The sequence below is a fragment of the Danio rerio genome, chromosome 18, assembly GCF_049306965.1.
Source record: "Danio rerio strain Tuebingen ecotype United States chromosome 18, GRCz12tu, whole genome shotgun sequence".
Taxonomy (NCBI): Eukaryota; Metazoa; Chordata; class Actinopteri; order Cypriniformes; family Danionidae; genus Danio; species Danio rerio.
In genome coordinates, this window is record NC_133193.1 from 48,858,148 (window position 1) to 48,871,644 (window position 13,497).

The 13,497-nt window shown below is 38.1% G+C and overlaps 1 protein-coding gene and 1 long non-coding RNA gene across 3 annotated transcripts in view; one reads left to right on the forward strand and one right to left on the reverse strand.

The window, feature by feature from the left end:
- On the reverse strand, positions 1-4,766 carry LOC141378677 (uncharacterized). Its single transcript, XR_012393855.1, has 3 exons — positions 2,463-4,766; positions 573-2,171; positions 1-499 (listed from the first exon to the last, which is right to left on the reverse strand). It is a non-coding gene; the product is annotated as an uncharacterized lncRNA (long non-coding RNA).
- Positions 3,638-13,497, forward strand: part of rnpepl1 (arginyl aminopeptidase like 1) — a 25,497-nt gene continuing 15,637 nt past the window's right edge. The window contains exons 1-3 of one of the 2 annotated variants that reach the window (NM_001348188.1): positions 3,638-4,784; positions 9,306-9,446; positions 11,521-11,672. In NM_001348188.1, coding sequence (NP_001335117.1) covers positions 4,323-4,784; positions 9,306-9,446; positions 11,521-11,672 — 755 coding nt within the window. In that variant the 5' untranslated portion in view covers positions 3,638-4,322. The remainder of the gene's footprint in view (positions 4,785-9,305; positions 9,447-11,520; positions 11,673-13,497) is intronic. The other variant, XM_021467570.2, reaches the window with a different exon arrangement.

Genomic DNA, 13,497 nt, shown 5'->3' on the forward strand with positions numbered 1-13,497 from the left:
TTTTCTGTGCTATTTACATCACCTTTATTTCTATGGCACTTTATACAATACAGAGAAGCTTGATAAACAGGGAAAAATACAACTCAAAATTCCGATTCTGTTATGGTTGGTTGGCATTTTATTTTATTTTATTTCTTCTGTTGTTGTTGTTTAATTTTTATTGATTTTTTATTTTTTATATAAATATATCTGGGGTTAATAATTGTCATAATCATTTAGATCCTTGTTTACTTCTCTCTCTCTATGTCAAAATGTACAATAATATTCTAAAATGTGTGATATTTGTACATTTTTGAAAATTTCTATAAATAAAGTTGGGGGAAAAAAAAAATCCGATTCTGCAGTAAAGGTGTGTTTTTTTAATCACCAAATGTCTTGCATTTTCTTTTCGCAAGAAAATTTAGTAGTAAAACTAAATCAGATTTCATAATCAATATTTGTCTCTTTTATAATCAGTTACATAAATGAGCAATATCACACTCGTAGCAGTACGATATGGCTGTATATCGGCACTGGTGGGAGGCGTGCGTTGGCTGTCAAGTGCCTTAGCACCCCCACCAGTGCCGATATACAGCCATATCGCACTGCTACGAGTGTGATATTGCGTTTATACAACAGTTTGACGGCATAATTGTGTATATAAAAACAAAATCAAACATGGAGAGTCTCCAAAACCCCTTTGTATGAGGAACTACTTTCTTCCGCGTAGGATTCAATTCATAAGCTGACAGTTAAACAGCTGAGCAAGCATCTTTTAAACTGTAGATCTGTATTGTCTGCTTTTTGCTGGCTGTATGAGGGCGGAGTAATACACAAAGGGTAAAGAGGCTGTACAGGTGCTGATATTACTTAAATATATCACGGCTATCAGCCAATCAGATTCGAGAACCAGACAGAACTGTTGTATAAAAGAAAGCATTGTTATTCCATTTGAGTCAGTTTAGATATGCACTGTGTATCGATATCATTATAGATTATAATGATTTGAGGCTTTTTCTGTTGTTGTAATTTCTCCCATTTTTAGATTATGTTTGCCTCATGCTCCCTTAACCTTTTAAAACACTAATATATTAAAGGGTTTTATTTCAGCAAATCTAAAAGCTAACATTTCTCCACTTTTTAGTCTAAAAGATTTCCGTGTTTTTTATTTATTTGCAAAAATAATACGGAATATCCCATTAATTGGTTATATTTAATATAGATTTTCTAGTTTCAGCCTGTCTTTCCACTGGTGTGTTGCTAGTTGCTAGTCCAGTTAGTTTGTTTTTTAAATAAATTGTATTAATCATTTACATTTTAGCACAATATACACTACCTGACAAAAGTGTTGCCGCCTTTTTAAGTTTTAGGAGCTACGAATAATAACTTGACTTTTAAATGATCATTTGGTTTCAGAAGTGTCTAATATGAAAGGCAAAGTCCTCTAGATGACGCTTATTTCACCAAAATAAAATATGATCATGCCTTGATTTCTAATGATTTAATTAGGACAGTAGGGTCTGACCTTTCTTAGACAAAAGTCTTGTCACCTAACAGAAATAATGTCCAGTATAGAACATGCTCCAGAGACCCGCCCATTGACTTGTGTCCTCTATAGAGGACGTTGCGTTTTCATGAATTTTCTTTGTACTTTTTGAGCTACTCTGTCAAGTCCTGTTGTACTGTTCAGGGGACATCCTGGGCTTTCTAGTGATATGTCATTTGATTGGCTGGCATGCTAGGAACCATTTCTTATAGCATCCAAAATGGCCGACATACATACAAACAAGCACATTTTATGAGAGGTGTCTGGATGCAGACTTAGTGCAGTGCAATCTGGGCTGCATCCAATGGTTTTTAATGAGCTCATCTAACCCCACCCCTAACCCTACCCACCACAGTGACGTCACTCGCTCCATTTGAGTGCATTGTGTCTGACATTGCATCGCTGAGTGATGCAATCTCAGCTTGCATCATAAAGGCTGCATCCCGACATTATTGCATTTAATAGGAAGGAGCGAGGCATGTAAAATTGAGCTTTATAAATGTTTTTTTTCTATTATTATTACACATATATTTGTTTATTAAAGTGTCAGGAACAATACATTTAGCTTTCAAAGCTGTTTACTTGTTTGTGTTTCAAAATATTAAGATGGTCCTGGACACCAGGACCATCTTAATGTAAATAATGACTGCAGGAGGCAGAACTGAAGCAGAGAGGATTCTTTCTAACACATTGAGGGAGACTCTGATTTAGAGTCTGATAATCAGCCAATTAGAGAATTAGAGACCATGAGAGAATGACAATCAGTTTTAAACCGCTTTTATGTTGAATTTGTTTTGGATTAACGTCACTTCTCTTTTTAATTTTTTGAGTTTGGCTCTCTTTCAGACTAAACTGATTCAGGAATTTCAATACAAAAGGAAAAAAATGGCTTTTGTTTAGTTTTTGTTACATTATTATTGGATTAATATCCCTTTACAGGCATATCCTGTACAGTTTTGTTTTCTGAGTTTGGCAGTCGTTTCGAACTAAAATGGTCCTGTGGTCCACTACAGTGGTCATGCTGTAAAATTAAAAATAAAAACAAAATGTAAAGACTCCAAATTGTAGATTTTTTTAAACCCAAAGGAAATCACAGAAAAAAAAAGAAAATAATTTTTTTCGTTGGGTCTTAGGAGGATATAAAGTCATGCTGCAGTGGAAAAAGAATGAATATTGTGTCTGACTCCAACATGAGCTTGGAGGACTGCATCCATACATCTCTGCAATCACTGATTAATAAAGTCATCGTTCTTGCAGGACTCCCAGAGTTCATCAGGATTATTTGGATTCATCTTCAATGCCTCCTCCTTCATCTTACCCCAGACACGCTCAATAATGTTCATGTCTGGTGACTGGGCTGGCCAATCCTGGAGCACCTTGACCTTTGCTTTCTGGAGCTTTGATGTGGAGGCTGAAGTATGAGAAGGAGCGCTATCCTGCTGGAGAATTTGCCCTCTCCTGTGGTTTGTAATGTAATGGGCAGCACAAATGCCTCGATACCTCAAAACCATGACTTTTCCTACACCCAACTTGACTGATTTCTCTGAGATTATTGTATTCATCCAATGGATTTTCTGCAGTATTTGTGATGATTGGGATGCAGCTCAACAGATGATTCATCAGAAAAATCACCTTCTGCCACTTTTCCAAATGACCAACTACAAGTCAAGGTATTATTTGTTGCTCTTACAACTGAGATCGACGACAAGACTTTTGTCAGGTAGTGTATTAAGGTTGAATTTGATAACTGATTAATGAGAGTGCTTCCATTTATTTATTTATTTTCTGAGCAAAACAGCTATTAAAATGTCACTAAGTGAAACAAGTCTTTATATAAAAATAGGCACATTTTAGGATCACAAATCCTCATTTTGTGGACCACATTGCTGTTCCAAAATACTAATTAATTACGATTTTATATGTTGAAATGTATTCCTGTTTGTCAGCAATGAGTTTTTAATCTTTTAAAATGTACAGCAATTTAGTATGATTATAGGCTATTACTAGACATATTTTAATTAAGTTACAGGTCAGAATTGGTGTTTATGTTGATGGGATGTTGCCTTCAGTTTACCAATACTTATTTTATTATGATGCAGACACACAAATCGTCTCGTCTTTAACCTGTCACATTTTGCTATAGATGTGCTATTAATCAGCATGTTATCAGCCTACAGTTGGTGTTTATTAAAGCTATATTAATTTAGCAGCATCAATAAAGCTATATATCGGTCGAGTCCCGTGTTGTTTTCAGTGTTTTGCGAGGTCCATCATGAGCTCCGCAGCGCCCCCCTGCAGCTTGAAAACTTTCCCGTCTCGAAGTGATTTCCTCCCCTGTTTTTACTTCCTGTTTTCTAAGGGAGTCACTTAACTCTGCTCAGTTCTGCTTCTCGGGACTTCACAATGCGTCTGTTTTTCTGCCGGTAATAGTGACCGGTCGGTCTCTCCGCGGGGCTCTCGGGACGGACAGCGAGCCGCGTATATCGACCGCGGGACACCAGCACGGATATTCGGCTTCAGATGGAGGTCGGAGGGCTGAGCTCGGTCGTGTCTGCGGCTCTGATGGATTTTACGTAGATCTGTTTTGTTTTAATGCATTTTACTGCCGTCCCGGCGGTTTTATTTTCATTTTTCGCCTTCGGTTTTGGAGTGTCCGGTCCTCGACCGCCCCTTTAACTCTCCGGTAACAATGTATAACAAACTCGCTCGCTCGCTCATCTCTCTTCCGCCGATCTACGCTAGTTGAAGTGCAAACTTTGACGCTGTCTGTCGTGTGTTTATCCACCTAACTTTACCGATGGCCGAGCTGCAGCGGCCGACGCTGTGCTGCTGCCGGAAAGTGCTGACCGTTCCCGGTAAGTCCTGCGAGGGTGGCCGGAGTCTGGCGCACTGTCGCCTGGTGGACATCGCGTCAGCGTCCAACTTCCACTGCTTTAAACTCAGACATTTCCATCTGGACCTTCACCTGAACTTCGCCGTTAAGAGGATAACGGGATGGCAGGTCCTGGAGCTCACGCCTGTTCAGCCCGGCGTCCAATCCCTCATTCTGGACACGCATCCGTCGTTGTTGATTCATTCCGTGGACTGTAAAGTGCCCGGCGCGTCAGGTGCTCCAGACGTGTTTTTGTCGCTCACCTACCGAGTGGAACCGTTCACCGATTACGGATCATCTCTGAACATCACCCTCCCGGCCGCGGTGATCCGGCCGCACCGGGCTTTCCGTGTCACCGTCCGCTACACCACCACCGACGGCCCTGCGGTAAGGTCAACACGGTGACAGCTGACAAACCACACACATACACGCTAATAATAACTTTGTTGCACAGCACTATTGTTGTACACCTTTAAAATTCCCAGCTGTCAAACCTTAATGTTGATAATCACCTCAGCTTCCTAATGCCACGTTCCTTTGTCAAATGAAAGGGATAGTTCACCCAAACATGAACATTTACTCATTATTTACTCTCTCTCAAGTGGTTCCTGAGTTTAATCTGTTAAACACAGAAGAAGATATTTTGAGAAATGTCAGAAGCCATAGTAACCCATTTGTTTTTTTAGGAAAAACAAATGGGTTACTATGGAAGTGTATGGTTACAGGGTTTCAACATTCTGTCAAACACAAAAGAAGATATTTTGAAAAATGTCAGAAACATTTACTTCCATAGTAAGAAAAACATACTATGGTTGCAGGTTTTATCGAGGTTAAGTTGATTTTATATTTGCATATTCATTCAGTGACAACTTTTGACACTCTCGCTATATTGTTTACCACAGTACTTTGAATATCGGTCTAAAACCGCATGTTAGTATGATTCAACACAACATGAGCACCATTTAATTTTATGTTCTGTAGACAAGAAAATATTGCTTAAGGGTGATAATAATATTGACCTTAAAATGGTTAAAACAAGTAAAGGGTGACTAGCTAAATGATGACAGGATTTTCAGTTTTGGATAAACTTCACCTTTAGGTGTTTCCTGTGGGACACAGAATTGTGAGGTATTATCAATTGTAATATAAAACCAACTTTACCTCAATAAAACCAGCAACCATGCTTAGTGTGTTTTTCCTACTATGGAAGTCAATGTTAACATGCTGCTGACATTTTACAAAATATCTTCTTTTGTGTTTGACAGAACGCTAAAACCCTGTAACCATTCATTTCCATAATAGCCCATTTCTTTTTCCTACTATGGAAGTGAATGGTTACAGGCTTCTGACATTTTACAAAATATTTTCATTTGTGTTCGTCAGAACGCTGAAAGCCTGTAACCATTCATTTCCATAGTACCCTATTTCTTTTTCCTACTTTGGAAGTCAATGGTTACAGGCTTCAGACATTTTACAAAATATCTTCTTTTGTGTTAAATAAAACGCTGAATACCTGTAACCGTTCACTTCCATACTAGCCAATTTATTTTTTCTACTATGGAAGTCAATGGTTACAGGTTTCTGACATTTTACAAAATATCTTATTTTGTGTTCAACAGAACGCTGAAACCCTGTAACCATTCACTTCTATGAAAGCCCATTATTTTTCCTACTTTGGAAGTTAATGGTTACAGGTTTCAGGCATTTTACAAAATACATTCAATTGTGTTCAACACAATGCTGAAACCCTGTAACTATTCACTTCCATAGTAGACCATTTGTTTTTCCTACTATGGAAGTCAGTGGTTACAAGCTTCAAACATTTTACAAAATATCTTCTTTTGTGTTAAACAAAACGCTGAATCCCTGTAACCGTTCACTTTCATAGTAGACCATTTATTTTTCCCACAATGGAAGTCAATGGTTACAGGTTTCAGGCATTTTACAAAATATATTCATTTGTGTTCAACACAACGCTGAAACCCTGTAACTATTCACTTCCATAGTAGACTATTTGTTTTTCCTTCTATGGAAGTGAATGGTTACTGGTATCTGACATTTTACAAAATATCTTCTTTTGTGTTCGACAGAACGCTGAATAACTGTAACTATTCACTTCCATAGTAGACCATTTCTCTTTCCTACAATGGAAGTCAATGGTTACAGGCTTCTGACATTTTACAAAATATCTTCTTTCAGAATGCTGAAACCCTGTCACCATTCACTTCCATAGTGATGCATTTCTTTTTCCCACAATCGAAGTCAATCGAAAGATTGGCTGCATTTTATTTATTAAAGCTCCACGTGCAAGCAGAGAGAGCAGGGACAGCACTGGAGCGTCTGAGCTCCACTGATAAGAATGACCTCAGTGTAGTGACATCATGTCCCCTTAAGTAGATAACTAGAGTTAACCAGGTCATGACGGTCGGTGGCTGTGTGAGGTAATTACTGGAAGGTGGGCTCTGTTAATCATGTCTCAATGCACCATTAATGATATGTGCATATCTACTGTAGGTTGAGTATGTAAACCAAGTGTTTATTTATACTTTAACCACAGCCCATACATATCACTGCCCACACATGGTGGTTTCAGTTGAAAGTAAACACACCTTGTGTGCTTCCTTTTGTATCGTTTTTCAGATATCACTTCATTCAGTGCCTCAATGCTCTGTAAGAAAGCCCTACTGAATAATCCCCCCCCCCTCGTATGTTTTTCCCCCTAATTTCTGTTTAACACAGAGATTCTTTTCAACACATTTCTAAACATAATAGTTTAATAACTCATCCCTAATAACTGATTTATTTTATCTTTGCCATGATGACAGCACCTAATATTTGACTAGATGTTTTTTAAGATGCTAGTATTCAGCTTGAAGTTACATTTAAAGGCTTAACTAGGTTCATTAGACATGTTAGGGTAATTAGGCAAATTATGATTTGTTCTGTAGACCAGGGGTTCCCAAACTACCCAAAGTTCCCCAAAATAACAATGTCAGTGACTCGCGACCCCCATTTTTCAAAGTGGTTATACTGTAAATATATATAAACGTTGCAGACACAACTATAGGCCCATATGAACATGAGCATATTGACAACACATAAATGCAACATATAAGGTTTTTTTAATCATTTATTAATTTAATTACATTTTAATATAAATATTAAAAGCTGATGGCTGATTTTTGTTTGTATGTTGTTGTTTCTTTAACACAACTATTAATCTTCTGTGGGTTATGAATAAAATATGACAATTCAAATAGTTGAATAAAATGTATTTAAATTTTGGAAATCACCAAGCGACCCCTTGTCATTGTCCCGCGACCCCCCAGGGGGTCCCGACCCCCACTTTGAGATCCACTGCTGTAGACAATTGAAGAAATATTGCTTAAGGGGGCTAAAAATATTGACCTTAACATGGTATAAAAATAATAAAAACTGCTTTTATCCTAGTCGAAATAAAACAAATGAGACTTTCTCCAGAAGAAAAAATATTTTAGGAAATACTGTGAAAATTTCCTCGCTCTGTTAAACATCATTTGGGAAATATTAGAAAAAGAAAATAAAAAAATCACTGGAGGGCTAATCAGTTTGACTTCAACTGTATAGAATAGGAAGCATTAGCATGACCAGCAGCTGAAATATCCAGTAAATATAAATAAATATACACTTCCTGACAAAAGTCTTGTCGTCGATCTCAGTTGTAAGAGCTACAAATAATAACTTGACTTGTAGTTGATCATGTGGAAAAGTGGCAGAAGGTGATTTTTCTGGTTAATCATCTGTTGAGCTGCATCCCAATCATCACAAATACTGCAGAAGAACTATTGGATGAACACAAGATTCTCACAGAAATCAGTCAAGTTCGGTGAAGGAAAAGTCATGGTTTGGGGTTACATTCAGTATTGGGGTGTGCGAGAGATCTGCAGAGTGGATGGCAACATCAACAGCCTGAGGTATCAAGACATTTGTGCTGCCCATTACATTACAAACCACAGGAGAGGGCAAATTCTCCAGCAGGATAGCGCCAGCCCAGGCCAGCCCAGTCACCAGACATGAACATTATTGAGCATGTCTGGGGTAAGATGAAGGAGGAGCCATTGAAGATGAAACCAAAGAGTCTTGATGAACTCTGGGAGTCCTGCAAGAAAGATGACTTTATTAATAAGTGATTTGAGTCATTGTAGAGATGTATGGATGCAGTCCTCTAAGCTCATGGGAGTCATGCACAATATTCATTCTTTCTCCACTGCAGCATGACTTTATATTCTATACAGGACATTATTTCTGTTCAGTGACAAGACTTTTGTCTAAGCAGAGTCAGACCTTACTGTCCTAATAAAATAATAAAAAATCAAGCCATGATCATATTTTATTTTGGTAATATAAGTGTAATCTAGAGGCCTTTGGCTTTCATATGAGACACTTCTGACACCAAATGATCAGCTAGAAGTCAAGTTATTATTGTTATTCCTAAAACTTTGGATAGATTAGTTTTCAGCTTAAAGTTCAATTTAAAGGCTTAATTAGGCAAGACATTGCACAGAAATGGTTTATTCTGTAGCCAATCAAAAAAATAATAAAATAAAATTAACAAGGGGGTTAATAATATTGACCTTAAAGAACTTATTCTATTTATTCCAGCCAAACTAAAAGAAATAAGATTAAAATATCATAGGAAATACTGTAAAGATGTTCTTTCTCTGTTAAACATCACAACATTTAAAAAAAAAACTAAGTAAAAAAGAAATGAAATGACATTTTCACAGGAGGGTTTATAGTTTCCGCTGTGTAAAATGTCAGATTTCATTCAGCTGTGAGAGACCGTAAACAAATTTAATTTGCTGGCGTCATCTATCTTAAATGCTTTGCATGTTCCATTACTTCATTGTTCGCCTTGTCCTTCATCAGATCTGGTGGCTGGATGCAGAGTTGACATGCGGACAGACTCGTCCACTGGTCTTCACTCAGGGTCACTCGGTCTGTAACCGCTCATTTTTCCCCTGTTTTGATACACCAGCCGTCAAAAGCACTTACTCCGCCACAGTCAGGGTAAGTCTGTCTCAGTGTTTATTGTGCGGGTGCTTGGAAAACCTTAAAAATGCTCCAGTTTAGTTTTTCAAGGTTTGATTAATGTTTAGATTTTTTATGAAATGCTTGAAACTGCTTGAAAATGTTTTTGCATCTATCTATCTATCTATCTATCTATCTATCTATCTATCTATCTATCTATCTATCTATCTATCTATCTATCTATCTATCTATCTATCTATCTATCCATCTATCCATCTATCCATCTATCCATCTATCCATCTATCCATCCATCCATCCATCCATCCATCCATCCATCCATCCATCCATCAAATTAATTTATTTCCTCAACGTTCTACACACAATCCCCCATAATGACAATGTAAAAAAAAAGAGTTTTTGAAATTGTTGCAAATTTAGTAAAAATTAAAAGCTGTAAAATCACATGTACATCAGTATTCACAGCCTTTGGTCAATACTTTATTGATGCACCTTTGGCAGCGATTACAGCCTCAAGTCTTTTTGAATATGATGCCACAAGCTTGGCACACCTGTCTTCGGGAATTTTTGCTCATTCCTCTTTGCAGTACCTCTCAAGCTCTATCAGGTTGGATGGAAAGTGACGGTGTACAGCCATTTTCAGATCTCTCCAGAGATGTTTAATAGGATTTAGGTCTGGGCTCTGGCTGGGCCACTCAAAGACATTCACTGAGTTGTTGTGAAGCCACTCCATTGATATTTTGGTGGTGTGCTCTGGATTATTGTCCTGCTGGAAGATGACCCGTCGCCCCAGTCTGAGGTCAGGAGCAATGAAGCAGGTTTTCATTCAGGATGTTTCTGTACATTGCTGCATTCATCTTTCCCTCTATCCTGACTAGTCTTCAGTTCCTGCTGCTGAAAAACATCCCCACAGCATGATGCTGCCACCAAAATGCATCACTGTTGGGATGGTATTAACCTGGTGATGAGCGCTGCCTGGTTTTCTCCAAATGAAACGCCTGGCATTCATTTCAAAGAGTTCAATTTTAGTCTCATCAGACCAGAGAATGTAGTTTCTTATGGTCTGAGAGTCCTTCAGATGCCTTTTGGCAAACTTCAGGCAGGGAGTGGCTTCCGTCTGGCCACTCTGCCATACAGGCCTGATTGGTGGATTGCTGCACAGATGGTTGTCCTTCTGTAAGGTTCTCCTCTCTCCACAGAAGAACGCTGGAGCTCAGACAGAGTGACCATCAGGTTATTGATCACCTCCCTGACTAAGACCCTTCTCCCCCGATCACTCAGCTTAGATGGCCAGACAGCTCTAGGAAGAGTCCTGGTGCTTCCAAACATCTTCCACTTTCGGATGATGGAGGCCACTGTGCTTATTGAAACTTTCAGAGCAGCAGAAATGTTTCTGTAACCTTCCCCAGCCTTGTGCCTCAAGACAATTCTGTCTCGGAGGTCTACAGACAATTCCTTTGTCTTCATGCTTGGTTTTGTGCTTTGACATGCACTGTCAACCCTGGGCCCTTATATAGACAGGTGTATGCCTTTTCAGATCATGTCCAATCAACTGAATTGACCACAGGTGAACTCCAATGAAGCTGCTGAAACATCTCAAGAGTGATCAGTGAAAGCAGAATGTACCTGAGCTCAATTTATAGCTTCACGTCAAAGGCTGTGAATACTGATGTACATGTGATTTTTCAGCTTTTTTATTTTTAATAAATTTGCAACAATTTCAAAAACTCTTTGTTCACATTGTCATTATGGGGGATTGTGTGTAGAATGTTGAAGAAATAAATGAATTTAATCCATTTTGGAATAAGGCTGTGACATAAAAAAATGTGGAAAAAGTGAAGCGCTATGAATACTTTGGCATATTTACAGTGCATCCGCACACTTGTAAAGTGGTTATACTTTTAAAATGCAGCTGAAATGTGCTTGAAAACTGCATAACTTTGACATCAGGAAAAGGTTTAGGAACCCTGCTATCCAAAATACCTAGATTTACTGAAATATCTACACCAGCATTCGATACAGTCTTCTGGGTTTATTTGTATTCTACAGACTTGCAGATGTTCTGTGTTTGTGAATGTATGTGTTTACGTTACAGGTACCAGAGGGTGTCACGGTGTTGATGAGTGCCTCAAGAAGTGCATACTCTAAACAGGACAGGGTTTTCCAGTTCTCCATGGAGTACCCTGTCCCAGCTTATTTAGTAGCCCTGGTGGCAGGAGACCTACAGCATGCAGACATTGGGCCTAGGTAAGGAGGGATCAAGCTTATTATAGTTTAGCATGTTTAAATTAGTTTTTATTTTGATGGTATCTTTACATTTTCTGTCAATTTCAGTTTATTTTGAGTTCGTTTCATTAAGGGTTTTGCTACTTTTAGTTTAGTTTTTATTTTGTGAATGCAATTCTGTTTAGTTTGTATACTTACAGTTTTAGTAATTCTAGTTGATCAGAGTTAACAGAACACATCCAGTGTCGACTAGAACAAGGTTTTGTGCCTACCAGTGTCGGGGAAAGTTACTTTAGAAAGTGATGCATTACAATATGGAGTTTCTACCCAAAAAAGTAACTAGTTACTTTCTATTGTAAGTAATGTTTTATATTACTTTTAGCCTTGATCTTTTTCAGAACTTGCAGGGTTTTTCTTCTTGTTTTTAGAGGGTGGTCCAGAGTGTATTTTTAAGGCTTGGTTGTGTTTATGGGGTGCAAAGCAATGTGTGCTCATGCTTCATTTGTAAAACATCAGGTTATTTTTTTCATATATTTGACTTTAATTATATACAGCTACTCGGCTAACATTAAAAACGACTGTCATATTTCCTAGTTCCTCTGATAAGCCCGCCCTCAAGAGGCTCTGATTGGTCAGCTAACATAATGTGCTGTGATTTGCAGATCAGCTCCATGTCACCAGGAAGCATCACGCCTCTACTAGTCTAGCACACACTTTGCCAATGTGTAAAAACTGTCAGTCCGTGTAACCGTGTAACGAATTAGACAGAAAATGAAGAGCACACTGCTGAACCTCACGCCTACTCTTGTCAGAATAAAATCTGACAAGTGTTTTTCGCATATATTCAGGTTATAAGCTTGTGTAAGTAATATGAAACGTTCACATATCTTTTGCACGTTCGTTATTTGGGATGTAGATGTAGAACGTGTTTACAGCGGTTTGACTGATAAATATGAATTTTAACTAAATTGTTAGTGGTGCCAAACAGCATTTCCTGTTGTTTACATGCTTGTTTACAATAGTTTTAGTTATGTCTGAGCATTAAATCGAAAAGTTATCAAAATCAACATTCATGTCCTATAATAGCTCTAATTTTTCCAGGTTGATTTAAAAAAAATATTTTCAATTATTTTCACTACGAATAAATGCGCGTGGAAGCACGTGACCCCGCTCTGTTAAGACTGATGAATAATTCTCCATATCTTATGGTCTGGCACATCCTTCGCGCGGTTGCAAAAAATGTAACTACACGTTGTGACGGCCTCAAATATACGCTGGTCAAGGCAAGCACAGATTTTCCTGTGCACTCTCAAATAAAGACTGCTGAAGTGTGATTAGTGCGTTTATGTAACAAGTATGTCTCCAACATTTATTAGATTTGCAAAGAATATTTATGAATGTCTCCAATAGACCTACAGAGCGGCATTATTGTGTCCTGAAGTAAAATGAAATGGCAATAAAGATAAAGTCATTGTATGCAGAACCGCAGACCTTTATCTATAAAGTAAAATTATGGTAGCTGTTCATCTTAACTGAAAGCTACGTTGTCTTTGCTGGCCTCATGCATTGCATAGCCCTGTCAGTCAGCATGTCACCTTAAAGGGTTAAACAAATAACGCACAACACTACTACTGTTACAGAAAAGTTTGCGATGTTATAATTCACTTACCTTTTAATATGTTTTCAACCTGCTATTAAAAAACAACGACTGAATGTTCTGAATGAGAAGCTGTAATGTAGCCGTGGCGGGATGAATTTTGGTGTGGCGCCCTGCCATGGAAGAATGAATGTAGCGGAAACCATGGACGCATTAGAAAAAACCTTTGCACAAAGGGTTAAGTCAGAA